This window comes from Callorhinus ursinus, unplaced genomic scaffold (genome assembly GCF_003265705.2).
Source record: "Callorhinus ursinus isolate GAN/ISIS: 27379988/994484 unplaced genomic scaffold, GSC_fseal_2.0 scaffold12, whole genome shotgun sequence".
Lineage (NCBI taxonomy): Eukaryota > Metazoa > Chordata > Mammalia > Carnivora > Otariidae > Callorhinus > Callorhinus ursinus.
The window spans coordinates 64,074,349-64,091,641 of NW_027397074.1; the positions used below are offsets into that span (position 1 = coordinate 64,074,349).

General features: G+C 37.3%; 1 protein-coding gene across 2 annotated transcripts; it reads right to left on the bottom strand.

Annotated features, from left to right (window-relative positions):
• Positions 1 to 297: 297 nt before the first annotated feature.
• On the bottom strand, positions 298 to 16,552 carry NDUFA5 (NADH:ubiquinone oxidoreductase subunit A5). Of its 2 annotated transcripts, XM_025865816.2 has the most exons (5): positions 16,397 to 16,552; positions 16,036 to 16,080; positions 10,304 to 10,420; positions 4,863 to 4,928; positions 298 to 1,735 (listed from the first exon to the last, which is right to left on the bottom strand). In XM_025865816.2, exons 1-5 carry the CDS (start codon positions 16,415 to 16,417, stop codon positions 1,634 to 1,636), a joined length of 351 nt encoding a protein of 116 aa, XP_025721601.1. In that variant the 5' UTR covers positions 16,418 to 16,552; the 3' UTR covers positions 298 to 1,633. The 2 variants fall into 2 exon arrangements, with proteins under 2 accessions (XP_025721601.1, XP_073755246.1); XM_073899145.1 differs by lacking the exon at positions 16,036 to 16,080 and having other exon boundaries at positions 16,397 to 16,539.
• Between the last annotated feature and the right edge of the window lie 741 nt (positions 16,553 to 17,293).

Here is a 17,293-nt window from a genome sequence, read left to right on the forward strand (position 1 = left end):
CAAATATTAGCTATTATTATTATATTATTACTATACTACTACTATCTTACCACCAGCATTTCTAAAGCAAACATCAATACGGTCCCCTTTTTATTAACAGCTACAACAGGAGCCCTGTTGGTTAAATATATGACACCCAAGAATTGTGGGAGGTGAAGCTAAAAAGTCTGATAGACACATCAAGCCATCTTTCTGTTTTCATGTGCTCAAAGGATGTGAAAAAAAAATGGTTGGTTAGGAAATCTGCTTGAAAGTATCTATACAGATATGTTTTAGGAGCACCTATTTTTTTATATCTATAAATATAATGTATTATATTTAAAGCAAATATTTAGAACTGAAAAGGAAGTTATAAATCATAAGTTCTACTTTTTTTTACAAAGAAGGAAATAGATCAATCTGACAGGTTGACAACTTGCCTCCACTTGAGTTCTTGATAGCACTAGACCCCTGGGATGAGAACCCCTGGACTTCTGCCTCTCTCTAAGGCTTTTCCCACTTCCCCCACAGAAGCTTTCTCTTGCATTCTGACTGCTGAAAAGTAACTCAATCCACTTCATTTAATATTTATTTACCATTCAATTTACAGCTCTGTAAGGGGAGAAATATATCAGAAAAAAAGTACAATTTTCTCTTTCTGAAAATTCTGAATGATTCTACTTTGCTCCAAGGAATAGCAAAAGACACAAAAACATATTTGTACAAACACACACAAAAGCACTATCTTTAAAGTTAAAAAATACCAAATTTAAGTATTTAGAAATGATAGGGTCTAGGGTGAAAGGGTGAGGACACGTGAAAAGTAATTTATGCCAATTGTTTCTTTCCTTGAATTAGCACTTATTTTGGGTTTGATACCCAACTGCACTCATATTGGAAACTTAGTGTAAACTACCTGGTGATTCCACTTAGAAGTTACAACCCATGTATGAGTAAGATGTTCTGAATATAAGCCTATGAAAAACTTTAGGAACTCTTGATGTCTTTCCTTTTACATAAATTCTATCTCAATCTGATGTACTTTGGGTGATCAAGAAAACTAAAGGCTAAGAACAGAAAGCTAACTTCTTTAAATGAGACAAATGGAAAAGTTTTTCCAACTACCACTATAAGAAATTTTTTCTTTCAAGAAAGAAATTTTTCTTCCAAATACCAAATCAATTTCCTCAACTGTACAGCTATAACTTGATGGTTTTTACTCTTACTACTTCACTTTTAAATTTGTCTAAACAATAATAATAAAGTATCTTTCCTGTTTTTTTTTTCAAGATAAAAATCATTAAATGATGTGTTGAAGATGCCACTATAAATACTTAACATTTTGGTTATGGCTTCTGCATTGAAAATCTATAGGAATTTTTCCAATTAACTTTCAAATCTTTCCACAACCTCTCTGTAAAAAACAAACAACAAAAAAAACTCCAACAACAAAATCTTTAAGATAGCTTAAATGAATGCTTTACATATCAAACATGGATTCACAAGTCCCTATACCGTAATATCAATTTTAAGAAGTGTCCTAAATATGCTCTGTATTAGTTTTCTTGATTATGTCAATAATATAGAAACATTTTTAATGTAACAGAACATTTAATTACATCCACATCCCATGAACACACTAGTCATTCAATGATTATATTGGCCACTTCCACTGGTTGGCAGGAGGCTCTTCCACTAAAGGCTCCCATGGTTTCCACTGTAACATTTTTCTGGCCAGACTTAGTTCATTTTCAGCCTGTTAATAAAAATTTTTAAAAGATCATTTGATTACACTGTTCAACAGGTATTTATCATAGCTAATGACTGAAATATAATTATTAGAACTGTTGTCAACATATTAATACCTAATAAACCGTTCCACCATCAAATGTTGAACATTATTAATAAAATTATCTTAATTCTCATAGCTACATAATCATGAGTAAGAAAGGATGGCTTTTGATTTTTTCTATTTGATTAAAATTTGCTATGAGAGTGTTCAAAAGTTTACTTGGTGAATTTTTAATCTTAATTGTCTGTTTCACCATTAGACTACAAATTCTTTGAGAATGAGATGTCTCTTCATCTATGTTTTATCATGGGCCACAGTAAAACACAACAAATTCTACTAAAGGATCCATAATATACATATAAAAGTAAAACAAAACTAAAAATATCATTACCTTTACTAGCTATGATACATTATTTTCTATTATTTTTTTACCTGCTAGTCACAACCCATCTGATTTCTTGACCCATAATCACTTAAGACCCAGTTTGTAAAACAGTGATCTATGGAGTGTAGAATATCATAGGTGCACAAAAATTATTTATTGATTGAATTAATTTCCTTAGTCAATTATTTTACATTTGCTTGTTTCCCTTCAAGCAAATTTATAACGTATTTAACAAATATTTTACGTATCTTTTTATTTCACATTTTTATACAAGAAAAAGACCTATGACAACTCTAGCCAACTTAGAAGAACACTGTTAAACACTTGTCAGGATGTCAGAGAAGGAATTCAAATACAGAGTTAAGTGCCAAATAAGTGCAATGCCTCATTTATGCCAGTGGGGCAAAACAGCCAATCTATGTTTAGCAGCAAGTCTAAAATGTATACAAACAATGACTTAAAAAGTAGATTAATAGAAATCTGAGGGTAGAGGGATTTACTAATGCTGAAATGAGAAAATAGCATAAATACTAACTAAAAATATCCCTAAAGATGGCTGTTTCCCTGATGGCCCTTTGGCCTGGGTCTCTTGACCATTCATGCTTTCTTTAAGCCCCCAAGGCATCGTGTAGTGTGGGGGCCTGAACATCACCGAGGTCAACCCCAATTCAGGTAGCTGACCCAGCTGCATGAGACCCCTGTTGCCTACTCCTACTCTCTTCCTTGGCTTTTTTTTTTTAAGATTTTATTTATTTATTTTTGACAGAGAGAGACACAGCGAGAGAGGGAACACAAGCAGGGGGAGAGGGCAAGGGAGAAGCAGGCCTCCCACCGAGCAGGGAGCCCAACGCAGGGCTCAACCCCAGGACCCTGGGATCATGACCTGAGCCAAAGGCAGATGCTCAACTGACTGAGCCACCAGGTGCCCCCTCTTCCTTGGCTTCTAACACACTACCTTTTCCTTATTTCTCTCATACTACCCCTCTAGAAATGGGCTATCCAAAATGGTAGCTACTACCTATATGTGACTACTGAGTAAGCATTTGAAATGCAGCTAGTTCAAATTCAGATGTGCTGCAAGTATAAAATACACAAAAGATTTTAAAGACTTAGTATAAAAAAAGAATATAAAATATGTCAATATTTTAATATTGATTATATGTTTCAGTATTTTAAATGTATTAGGTAAAGTAAAACATTATTAAAATTTAACTTTAATACTGCCCATGAAAATGTGGAGAATGGCACAGCTGACATAAAAACACCTATTGTAGGGGCGCCTGGGTGGCTCAGATGGTTAAGCATCTGCCTTCGGCTCAAGTCGTGATCCCAGGGTCCTGGGATCGAGTCCCGTGTCGGGCTCCCTGCTCCTTGGGAGCCTGCTTCTCCCTCTGCCTCTCTCTCTCTCTGTCTTTCATGAATAAATAAATAAAACCTTTAAAAAAAAACAAAACAAAAAAAAACACCTATTGTACCCTGAGACTGCAATTGCATGATAAATTAATGTATAAGTTAAACTAAAGTCATGATCAAAGTGAGCTCTGACAGAAAAGAAAGAACAGGAAAAGGACAATAATAAGTTAGCAGCAAGCTCCCATATGGTAACAAACAGTTGGCCCATGAGTAGAAGGCCAGGAAAATAGGCCTTGGAATGACCGAAATAGTCTACATTCATAAAAAGCTCTCCGAATGCCCTATTCCTCTCTTAACAAAGCCATCTAACATCTTCTGAATTTGTGTGTCATGTCTATTGGTGATATACCTCCCTAATCACCCATACTACCCAATATTTCCTTTTGTCCTTTAATAAAACTCAAGAAGAAATGGTTGTATTTTTTTAAAATACAAAAAATGTACAAATTAAGTGAAACGAGTATCAGATGGCTTCTAAGGGTAGACATCTAAACCTATAATATTGGGGCAGGGAGAGGGGGTCTGAAGTGGTGGGGCAAAGGGGGAGGGTGAGTTGACCAAATAAAAATTTTAAAAATCTCTACATGAGAGAAAATATTGAGTTGAAGTCAAAAGGCAAAGAAGAGACGGAAAAAATGTGCAAATATAGCAAAATTTAAGGTTAATATCTCTTTTATTTTAAAAAACACTCAAAGAAATATAGAAGAAAAACACTAAAAATAAATGATAGCGTAAAACCATGAATGATATAATTTATAAAACACAAAATACAAGAACATATTTTAAGTTTAACCTTACTAGTAATTGGGGAAAAAATGCACAACTTAAAAAGAAAAAGGCATAGATGTGTTAATCAAAGTCAAAAATAAAAATACATTTTAACTTTATGATTTTATGATTCAAAAAATCTGTATTTCTCCATATTCAAAATATACTAAGCCTTTAAAACATAAAAGTATGTATCTAAAAAGATAAAATTATTCAAATAACAGTAATATTGTGTTACTAGTTTGAACTAAAGGCTAACAAGACCATGCTGATTAAATTCAAGGTGTATCCAACTCCAAATTTCTAAAAGAAGCCTCATAAATTCAAGTTATAATTACTGATAAATATTTAATTGACATATACATGATAGAAATATTTCCTATATGTGATTATTCTTATATTTCAGAGTTGATATAAAGAAATTTAGTTTTTCCTTTTTTCTGGAATGTCAGTTTTGTGTCTCTAAGTATTGTGCCTCTGACCATTTAAAAAGCCAAACATCTAAATATTCAACTTTTTCTTTACCTGAAGAATCACCTCTTCTAGTTGGCCACCCTGAAGTTGGTCTTCTAATTTCTTAACATCTGGTTCCTGTAATTTAAGCGGAAAAAAGAAAAAAAGATTTAAAGAAAGGAGCACAATATCTGAATGTTTTAATATCCTAATTAAAAAGACCCAAATATAAAATAGCACTTACTATAGCAAACATAATTAATTTTTCTTTCATTAAACCCTTACTAATGTTTGCCAAGTATCTGGTGGAAACCCGTTTAATCTCTCTACTATTTTATTGCTTTTCTGTCTTAATATTAACTTGCATATCAAGAGTAAGAAATATGATGTCCAACTCGGTCTTTCTAAAACACAGATTTTAAAATACCACTTTATTTTCTTAGTATTTCCTATATTTCGTCTCAGAACATTAGTATTTGAAATAAATGCTATCCTATGACCCAGAATTCCACTCCTAGGTATATACCAAACAGAAATGTATAATACATTAACCAAATGGCATGTCCAAGAATGTTCACAGCAGCACAAATTATAACCCTAAACTAGAAATAATTCAAATAATCATATATAGAATTAATGAATAAATTATAGTATTTGGATATAACAGACTACTACATAGCAATGAGAAAATACGAATAACTGTAAGTAAAAACATAGATGATTCTCTCAAACATAATATTAAAATAAAGAAACTACACACAAAAGAGCACAGACTGATGATTCCATTTATAGAAAGTTAAAAACCAGGTGAAATGTATCTGTGGTGACAGAGGTCAGAAGAGTCGTTATCTTTAGGAGGGTAGTAACTTGGAGGGAAGAAAGAGAGGGTTTGGGCATTCTGGAAATGTCCTCTTTTTGATTTGGTGTTAACATGGGTGTGATTACTTTGTGCAAATTCATCAAACTCTACATTTATGATTTCTGCACATTTTGGTACATTATTCTTCAATAAGAGGTTTTTTAAAAAAGAAATGCAAGGGCGCCTGGGTGGCTCAGTCATTAAGCATCTGCCTTCAGCTCAGGTCATGCTCTCAGGGTCCTGGATCAAGCCCCGCATTGGGCTCCCTGCTCCGCGGGAGGCCTGCTTCACCCTCTCCCACTCCCCCTGCTTGTGTTCCCTCTCTTGCTGTGTCTCTCTCTGTCAAATTAATAAATAAAAATCTTTAATAAAAAAAAAAGAAATGCTAATAGGGTACCTAGAAAATACAATGACATGTATTTATTGCTAGTAAACTGAGCTTTGTGAGATCCAGAAACCATGTTCTATACACTTACACTTACATAAGTAAGGTGTAAATAGGATGGTTTTTTGGCCCACAAATGGAATGAAAAGAGGGAGAAAAAAAACAAAGCTATTTTCTACAGGAACTGGCATGTTTCTGCTTCTGGGCATCTGCTGGCTGACCACGGATATCTGCATGGCTTGTTCCTTCACTTCCATTCAAGTTTTTGCTCATATATTACTTTCTCGGTGAGGCCCAGTCTGATAATAATTTATACTGTGGTAGGCTAAATAATGCCCCACAAAATGTACATGACCTAATCCATAAAACCTATGAATGTTACCTTGTGTGGCAAATACTTTGCAGATGTAATTAAGAATTCTGAGACAGAGAGATTATCCTAAATTCTCCAAGTGGGCCCTAGCAATTACAGATGTCCTTATAAGACAGAGGCAGAGGGAAATTATGCATAGAAGAGAAAGTAATGTGAGGGCGCCTGGGTGGCTCAGTTGGTTAAGCGACTGCCTTCGGCTCAGGTCATGATCCTGGAGTCCCGGGATCAAGTCCCACATCAGGCTCCCTGCTCAGCGGGGAGTCTGCTTCTCCCTCTGACCCTCCCCCCCTCATGTGCTCTCTCTCTCTCTCTCTCAAATAAATAAAATCTCAAATTAAATAAATAAAAAATAAATAAAATAAAAAAGAAGAGAAAGTAATGTGACCACAGAGGCAGAGATTAGAATGATGTGGTCATAAGCCAAAAAATGCTGAAAGCCACCAGAGCTGGAAGAGTCAAGGAACAGGGTCTACCCTAGAACCTCTAAAAGGAATGCAGTCTTGTCAACACCTTGATTTGGGCCCTTGGTACTAATTTTAGAATTTTGGCTTCCAGAAATGTAAAAGAATAAATTTCTATTGTTTTCAGCCACCAAGTTTAGAACAGGCAGAGGAAGTAAAAACGTGTTATAACATCCCTCATCACCCGGATACACATCATTCTCTTTTCATTTTCCTTCACTGCATTTAACTGCTTTCTAACATGCTATGTAATGTACTTCTTTATTTACTCACTTACTTCTTTGCCTCCCACCATTAATGTATAATCTCCAAGAAAGCAGGGATTTTTACCCGTTTTGTTCATTATCATATAGGCACTGGCTTCCATGCCTACAACCATACATGGCATATAACAGGCATTCAGTTGTTTCTTGAATAGATGAAAATAGTTGGAAAAGAAGAGGGAGGAAAGCAGAGGAACATGTTTGAGAAAGACTGTTTAACTCAGAATTAACTGAGCTTTAAAGCCAAACTTCAAAAGCAAAACTGGGAAGGTGGTCATTGTTAAGAGACCCAGGAGAGTGAAGAAAAGCAAGCAAGGAAGGTTCATTATTTTCAACTCAAGAGAACCTTGTGCTAGGAAAACAACTCAAAATTTGTCTTAGTGAAGGTAAGTTAATAATATGACCTCTATTTATCAGTGGCACAATGTAATTAAGCTTAATAAGCTACCATGTTCTGATCACATGTGCTTGCCACTATGTTAAGCACTGTACATATATTACCTCATTCAGTCCTAACAATAAGTATTCAGGTAGGTATTATTATACCCAAATTTTAGATGAGGAAACTGAGACAGAGAAATGGGTAATATGCCAATAGTGACTCAGCAAATAAGGATTAGAGCTGAGATGAAAATTTTGGACAGGCCACAAACCAATACTTTTCACCAATATTCTATCTCCCTAGTATAATATGAAAAAGTATTTATTTTTATTTCCATTTTTGGCTTAGTAAGTAGATACTTTAAAATAATAACAATATTCACTGAAGACTTTGTGTAAGACTCGACTGAGGGTTAAAAATCTGTAATAATTTTACCAAAAATAGGAATCAGTGATACAACTATTATGCAGTGCTTGGGATTGTTAAAAACTATTTGTATGTAGGCTTCTAGATAAACAAACATTTCTACGGGACCTTATATAAGCACCAGGTACCATGCTAGATTCTTGGGATACAAAGATGAATGGAAACATCAATCATAAGTAGCTTATGGACTAGTAGAGAGGACATAAATAAAATACAGTGTGACAGGTACAATGGAAGAAAAGCAAGGAAACTGTCAATCTCTCCTTGGGGAGGTAAGAAAAGGTTTCACGGAGGAAGAAGTAACGGATCTTAAGGCCCGAGTAAGAACTGCCAGAAAGACAAGGTAAGGGCATTCCAGGAAGGGGGAAGAGAAAACACAAAGAAACACAAAAATAAAACTGCATGTAATTCACATAACTATCAGCTGTTTGGTATTGCTGAAGTATAGGGTACGAAATGGAAATGACAACATAAGACTGAGAAGATAATCCAGAGTCAGATCTTGGGGCGCCTTCCATACCATGCTAAGGACTTTATCCTGGAAGCCAGTGGTTCCCAACCCTGGCTGTACATCAAACACTTGCAGATAAAAGTAGTTAGGTGAGTTTCATACAATTAACTCAGCAAACATTCTTAAACTCGGCCTCTGAGAAACACTAACCAATAAACCACAGGAAGGTTTTTAGGCAGGAAGAACCTGGATCAGATTTATATACTGAAAAAAAAAAATCACTCTATTGGCAGTGTGGGGCATATAATGAAGTATGATGGAACTACACACAGACCAGTAAGTTACAACGCAATCAGAAGAGCCGAAGTCAGAGAAAACTATTTTAAAACTAATAAGTGAAAGTAATGACAGTAAACTATTCTTTGGTTGACACTGGCTAAGACAGAAAAGAAAAATGGGGCAAAAATAAAGGAAGATATAAAGATAACAGTTTTCAAGACAGGAATAAGTTAAATACATTTTGAGGCTATCTGAAAGATAAGATCAGAGGCTAAAAAGAGAAATAGAAAAAAACAAAGTGGAATAAGGTTATGGAGAAGGAAAGCAGAGAAACACTCAGAGTTGAAGAGCTTCACCTCATCAAAGAGAAAGGGAAATTTCTTACTCTGTGATGGGAAAAAATTCATAAGCCCACTTACCTTAAGGAAAACATGAAATCAAAGGAAATGTTGAACTTCCCCTTAGAGACTTTAATCTGTAAGTCACTTTCAGAATTGCCAAGCTAAAAATAAAAGTTCTAAATCAAATTGCATTGTTTTGCTGCATACCTAGGGAAAAATAATTATTCTCTTTGGGCTAGGTTTTGGTAACATAATAATAAGAAAAATATATTAGAGCCACTTATTACATACATGTAATTACTTTTAGAGTTTATGAACATTTTTGGATAATTACAAAAGTCTGTGAAATAACTGCTGGTGTGAAAATTTAATAATTTAAAAATTTAATTGCACAAGAGGGCAATATAGTTTGGTATAAAAGAACTAGCAGCAGTCTATGGTGTGTCTGGCTAGGGCCTTTGATTTAAAACCTGTAAAATGCTTGTATTAGTCTGCTAGGGTTGCCAACAAAATACCGTAGATTGTGTGGCTTCAACAACAGAAATTTATTTTCTCACTGCTCTGGAGACTGTTAGTCCAAAATCAAGGTCCAACAGGGTCAGTTTCTGATGAGAGTTTTCTTTCTGGCTTGCATATAGTTACCTTCTCATTGTGTCCTCCTCACATGGCTGTCTCTTCTCCTAAGAACACTAATCCTACTGAACCAGGGTGCCAATCTTATGACCTCATTAACCTTAATTACTTCTATAGATGTTCCATCCATACTGGGGGGATTAGAGCTTCAACATATGAATCTGGGGAGGGAGGGGGGAAATACAGTCAGTCCATAACAATGTTTGATACAATTTTTGGTAATTAAGACACTGACTCGGTCCTCTTTCTAACAAAGCACTTTCTAAAATAGTTATTTCTGGGAATTTTTTTTTAAACACAACAGACATTTTTTGTTTTGCTTTCATTCTTCTCTACTCTGAAACTAAAGAAAAGAGGTAAGGATTGATGTATCTATAGAAAGTCAATAACCAACAAAGGACTTGATAGGGAAGAGAGGTAAAAGAACAATGTGAACTTAAGAGACTTGATGTTATTCTTTCACTCTGGTATTTAACAGTGGCTTGCACATGGAAAGCACTTAGTAAACAGGAGTTTGCTGAATGAAGGGAAAAAGGATGGAAGGAAAGCACAGAAGAATAAAAGAGAGGAAAACATGTAAAATATGTAAAAAATAAGCAACTGAACTTTTTTGTTAATATTGCATTGAAACCATAAATCCAAATCAAGACAGCTACTTACCGCTTTAACCATACTCAGCTTCTCATTTGTAATCTGTTCTGTATACTTTCTATATGCTGCGTTTTTAGGAATTTGCTCAAGAACATCAAGAATCTTTGTGTACAATATTCTTAGCCTCTGAAAAGACAAATCATATACATTTCCAATTTAAAATATCATCAAAGATTCAACAGAACACTTTTAAAAAGTCTCACAAATTACAAAAAGAAAAAAAAAGACTCACATCTGTTTTTTAAAATGCATTTAACTCTTTCTTATTGCTATTTCTTCATGTCTATGCCCTATCCATCACCTTTATAAATGAGGAAAAATGTGAGTACAGTTGACCCTTGGACAATGCTGGGGTTAGGGAGCCAATCCCTGGCATGGTTGAAAATCCACGTATAACCTATGACTCCCCCAAAACTTAACTACTAATAGCTTACTGTTGACTGGAAGCCTGACCAATAACATAAACAGTTGGTTAACACATATTTCATATGTTGTATGTATCACATATATTCTTACAATAAAGTAAGCTAGGGAAAAGAAAATGTTATTAAGAAAATCGTAAGGAAAATATACTTATAGCACTGTACTGTATTCACTGAAAAAAATCTGCATATAAGTGGACTCATGCAGTTCAAACCCATGCTATTCAAGGGTCAAGTGTATAAATATGGATACTTTTTATGTTGCATGAACAAAAGTTGTGTATAAGCCAAAGGTATGATAAGAAGTAGAACTAAAACTGCATTCTAACTTATTGCTAATGATGGTGAGCGCTGTGAATTGTGCAAGACTGTTGAATCACAGATCTGTACCTCTGAAACAAATAATGCAATATATGTTAAGAAAAAAAAAAGAAGAAAAAGATAGCAGGTGGGGAAAAATGAAGGGGAGTAAGTCGGAGGGGGAGACGAACCATGAGAGACGATGGACTCTGAAAAACAAACTGAGGGTTCTAGAGGGGAGGGGGGTGGGGGGATGGGTTAGCCTGGTGATGGGTATTACAGAGGGCACGTTCTGCGTGGAGCACTGGGTGTTATGCACAAACAATGAATCATGGAACACTACATCAAAAACTAATGATGTAATGTATGGTGATTAACATAACGTAATCATAAAAATAAATAAAATAAAAATCAACTCATTTTGGGGCGCCTGGGTGGCTCAGTCATTAAGCGTCTGCCTTTGGCTCAGGTCATGATCCCAGGGATCAAGCTCCATATGGGGCTCCCTGCTCAGCGGGAAGCCGCCTTCTCCCTCTCCCACTCCCCCTGCTTGTGTTCCCTCTCTCACTGTGTGTCTGTCAAATAAATAAAATCTTTAAAAAAAAATTTAAAAAATCAACTCATTTATTAAATCATTATTTCTCAAATTGATATCCTAAGCACTACAAATTCAGATTTTTTTTCAATTTTTCTTATTTGAATTTCTGTAGAAGTAAAACATACAAACAATGATTATAAAGGATGATCAAACTTAACTAAATATAGTCATAATACTTCAGCTTATGATGACTGAGTTGGTATCATGTGAATGAAGGTTTCACCACAGGCTTAAGAGAAAAGGAACACGAGAACAGAGTCACCGTATAGCCTGTATTAAAGCACACTGAACTTCAAGTTCACATACAGCAGTCAGTAGTAAAGTCACATGGTAAGAAGCTGTTATAGCAGATCCTAACTCACAAGTGTTCATAAGTAGTAAGTATAGTCATAAATATACATACATGATAAAGAACTTATTATTTATTTGTATTTAATTTGAAACTTGTTTTAGTTTAATTGTACAAAATCCATAGGTGTTAATACCTAGTTTCATTCATATATATTCACAATATACATACGAATAAGCAAATTAATCTTCAGGGCCTCTAAGAATTGCTTTTCCTAAAAAGTAATCTGCATATTTAGACATTATTTATATATTTGAATACGATGTTCCATAAGAGGGTATTTTAACTATACTAATGTAGAAATTATTGGATAACATATAATCTGAATTATATGTGGGTTTTTTAGCCTCATTTCTTTTTTTTTTTTTTAAAGATTTTATTTATTTATTTGACAGAGAGAGAGAGAGAGAGCAAGAGAGGGAACACAAGCAGGGGGAGTGGGAGAGCGAGAAGCTGGCTTCCCGCGGATCAGGGAGCCCGACGTGGGGCTCAATCCCAGGACCCTGGAATCATGACCTGAGCCGAAGGCAGACACTTAACGACTGAGCCACCCAGGCGCCCCTAGCCTTGTTTCTTCTTTTTTTATTTTTTTTTTAAGATTTTTATTTATTTACTTGACAGAGAGAGAGACAGCGGAGAGAGGGAACACAGGCAGGGGGAGTGGGAGAGGGAGAAGCAGGCTTCCCTCAGAGCAGGGAGCCCGATGCGGGGCTCGATCCCAGGACCCTGGGATCATGACCTGAGCGGAAGGCAGACGCTTAACGACTGAGCCACCCAGGTGCCCTGACTCATTTCTTCTTAATTTTAGCAAAGGATATGGCACTAGAAAGGTCAGGTTAAGAGACTTGGGTTCTAAAATGAAGATGTTAATAATATCTGCTTCACAGGTTGTTGTAGAACTTAGAACAGTATCTGACACACATTAACTTTCAATAAATGTTAGTATTATTCTATTGGAGGGAGTCACTTCAGCAGGTATCAGAGAAAGTTTCAAGAAAAAGAACTATCTGAGATAGACCTGGAGGAATGGTAGAACTTGGATGCTTAAGACATAGGAAAAGACAATTTTATACATGGAATACACACATAGGATTGAATGGCAAAAATAAAAGGAACATAAAGCCATCAGTATATAGTTCTATTTTCCTTAAACTGTGCTGTTCAATAGCCACTGACCAAATATGACTATTGAGCACTTGAAATGTGGCTAGTCTGAACTAAGAGTGCTATAAATGTAAATATACAGTGGATTTTGAAAATCTAGTATAAAAAAGAGTATAATATATTAACTTTTATATTGATTATATTGTGAAATGGTAATATTTTATTAAAATAAATAAAACATTAATATATTTTAAATATATTACATAAAATATATTATTAGTTTTTACCTTTTCTGTATTAAAAAAGTGAGTCCTAGAAAATTTAAAATTACAAACATGGTTTACATTTATAACCCACATTATACTTTTATTGGACAGCATGTGGCTAGAATATAGAATACACAAGAAATGTTTAGGAGATAAGGTTAGAGAAAGAGTCAGACTGTAAGTGGTTTTGTGTGCCAAGTTAGAGCATTTGAGATTATTCTGTGGGCAATTAAAAGATGTAGGGAAATTGCATGATTAGATTTGTGTTTCAGGAAAATTAACCAGGTAGTAGTGACTTAAAGGACTAGATGGAAGTGAAAAAAGCAGAAAGGCCCGTAACAAAGTTGCTGCAATTCTCTAAACAACAGCAGGGGATGAAAATGTGGTAACGGGCAGAAAAGGAAAGACGTCAGACTGGAGAGCTGTTACAGAAAAGGATCAAGAGAACTTGTCACTGGAATTAACATGAAGATACAGGGGAAAGAGAAGTATCAACCGTGATGTTCAGCTGCCAGCCTAGGGAGTAGAAAGACTCTGATACCATCAGGAAAAATAGAGTCCACAGTAAAAGAAATAGATTTAGAAAGGGAAAACCATGAGTTCCGTCTTAGATAATAATGAGTCATTGTGAACTCATAAGAAGTACACAACATTCATTCAACAAACCTTATATTTGCTGAGCACATACCATGTGCTGGTTATTGTTCTAGCAGTGAACAAAATAATAAAAAATCCCTGCCTTCATGAAAACCTATCTTCTAATAGAGTAAATGATTAAAATAAATGAGTAGCATACAGTGTGCTGAATAGTTACCTGGAGGGCCTTTGTTAGGACTCTTCTATTCAAAGTGAAATCAAAAGCCAGTGGAGAGTTTTGCAGAGTGACATGACCAGACTCACATTTGTCAGGCTGACTCTAGCTTGGTTGAAGACAGACCAAACTGAAGAAGTGACAAGGAAGGAGAGGCAGTTAGGAAGCAAATGCAATTATCTACAGCTTAATGATGGTTGCTGAGAACATGGTAGTAGCAGAGGAGATGGTGAGAAGTACTCAAAATCTGGATATATGCTAAAAGTAGAAACCTAGAGGATTTAATGAAGTACTAAATGTGGAGTGTGAGCAAAAGAGAGAAATTAAACATGAACTCAAAGTTTTTGACCTGAGTGAACACAAGAATGGAACTGCCATTCATTGAGGTGAGCAAGCCTGAAAAAAGAGGTTTTAGGCAGAAGAACAGGAACTCAATTCGGACATTAAGTCTGGGTTGCCTGTCTGACATTCAAGTGGAGATATCACTAAGCAATTAAATACAGAAGACTCTCATAAAGAGAAGTCAGGGCTTGGCACAGAAATCTAACAGTTATCAGTGTACAGATGGCATTTAAAACCACTACACTGGAGCACCTGGGTGGCTCAGTCATTAAGCGTCTGCCTTTGGCTCAGGTCATGATCCCAGGGTCCTGGGATCGAGCCCCACATTGGGCTCCCTGCTCCGCAGGAAGCCTGCTTCTCCCTCTCCCACTCCCCCTGCTTGTGTTCCCTCTCTCGCTGTGTCTCTCTCTGTCAAATAAATAAAATCTTTAACAAAAAATATTAACAATAATAAAACCACTAGATTGGGTCCAGACAAGGAGACAAATATAGAGAAAAGTTCCAAGAACTAAGTCTTAGCACTCCAAAATTTGTAAATTGGAATATGAGAAATAACCAGAAAAGGAGAAGGCAAAAAGAGTAAGGGGGATAAAAAACAAACAAAAAAACCCCAGGAGACTGAGATGTCTCCAAGCACAAAGTGCTTGGTGGAGACAGTGCCAAATGTGGCAAGTGCTGTTACTGGGTCAATTAGATGAGAAACATGAGCTGACCAATGGATTTAGCAGAATGGAAATCATGGTGACCTTGGAAAGAGCAGTTCTAGGGGCGCCTGGGTGGCTCAGTCCTTAAGCGCCTGTCTTCGGCTCAGGTCATGATCCCAGAGTCCTGGGATCGAGCCCCGCATCGGGCTCCCTGCTCAGCGAGGAGCCTGCTTCTCCCTCTCCCACTCCCCTTGTTTGTGTTCCCCCTCTCAATGTGTCTCTCTCTGTCAAATAAATAAAATCTTAAAAAAAAAAAAAAAGCAGTTCTAGCCAAGTCTGAGTGGAGTGAGTTCAAAGAGCAGTAAGAGAAATTGGAGACAGTTAAATACAGATAACTCGAGTTATCTATAAAGGGGAGGAGAGAAATGGTGTGATTATTGAAGGGAAGAAAGGGATCGAGGGAGGAGGCTTTTTAAGTTTTTTTTTAGATGGAAGCATTCCCACTAAAAGGGAAAACTGGTGACATAGGGGGTTAATTGCTAGAGCGATATATTCGGTAAGCCAAAGTGTATTGGAATCTAAGGCAGCTAGGCAGAAAATGTGAGGCGGGGTTAAAGGTGGAAAATGGAGATATAGGTATGGGAGGGCATTCGTTAAAGTACAAGGGAAGCCACGAGAAGGCTACGGAAAAACTGAACAAGAGCGGCTTAAGAACGCGGTCATGGCGCACGCACGCACGCACGCAAACACAGGGCACCGGTCAGAGCAGACTGTTCTTGTCTCAAGGCCGCTCTCAGGCTGAGCTGTAATTTCACGCTTGAAATATCCGCATCCCCTTAGCCTTTCCCCCAAGGTCACAGGGTTCTAGGCGTCCTTGGGAAGTCAGGAAATGAAGCAGCACGTACCTCGTGTGGACTTTCACATACAGCCAATCCCACAAGGCCGGTGGTCTGTTCAAAAACAAGACACGATTCACGCTGTTTATTCCGCGCGCCCACCACACTAAGGAAAGGCAAAACCACCAGTCCCCGGGCCAAAACTGGCCTAAAAGCAGCTATCGGTCTCTCAGCGCCACTAGTTGGGAGCGTTTTTTCTGCCTCTCCGAGCGGAGCTACCGAATCTGTCACCCCTGAGGGCACAGCAGAATAGGTCCCCCAAAACACCGGCAAGCCCGCGCCAGCGGCGGCCACCACCCGCGGGATGAGGGGCTTTCGGGCTGACTACCCCCACGGTCTAAAACCCAACAGTGACCTCCATTCACCTTACCTTCTTCAGCAAACCCGCCATGACGGCGCCGACAGGGCGGGGACGCGCTGTCCTCTGGGAACCTCGCTCAGACCCGCTCAATCCACCACCGAGGCCGCCACACCGTCACCTTGGAAACAGCTTCGTTCCGCCGGGCTCAGGATTTCCACCCAGGCAAAGGCTGCGCCCCGCCCATTTCTAAGGGGAAAATTGACGCATGCGCAACGAGTACGCAAGCGTCTAAAGCAGACGGTGGAGGAAGCTGCTTTACGTCTCGGTTCTTGCTCTTACTACCGTTGACGGCTTGCCCAAAGTTTGAGAGAAACACTCCAAATTTCCAAAAAGCTCCGACAGAACCTGCCCTCGGCTTAACCTTTGGCGAATTCCTCAACCTCCCTTCCATAGTGTAGTGTGTAGTAAAATGAGAGTAGTTCTCTGGCGCTATCATCTAAGTGGTCTCATGGCAGCAAAGGTTAATAGCGCAAGCATATCGGTATTCTCAGTCTAATGCACCAAAGTAGTTTGCAGTGTGAGGCCATTTCCTGTCTCAACACTTTCCCACTTCACTTTCGGAAGTACATCATCCACTTTCTCATTTCCCCAGGTGAAGTGATAACGGACCATAGCACGTCTGTCTCCCCAGTTATCTCTGCAAACATTTATCGAGTACGCATTATGTGTTAGTTGCCGGGACATAATTTGTAAGACAGGATCCCACGTCCTGGAGTTTACTAAACAAGGACGAAAACGTGCATTAATATTTGGTAAGTGTTCTAAAAGAGGTTTGTGCCAAGTGCAGTGGTAGCAGGGAAGAGGAAATAACTAACCAAAAATGGTAGATAACTGGAGCTGAAGTAGGCATTTGCTAAAAAGTCAATGGGAGAAAAGCACAAAAAAATTGAGTGAACACGTGTACGA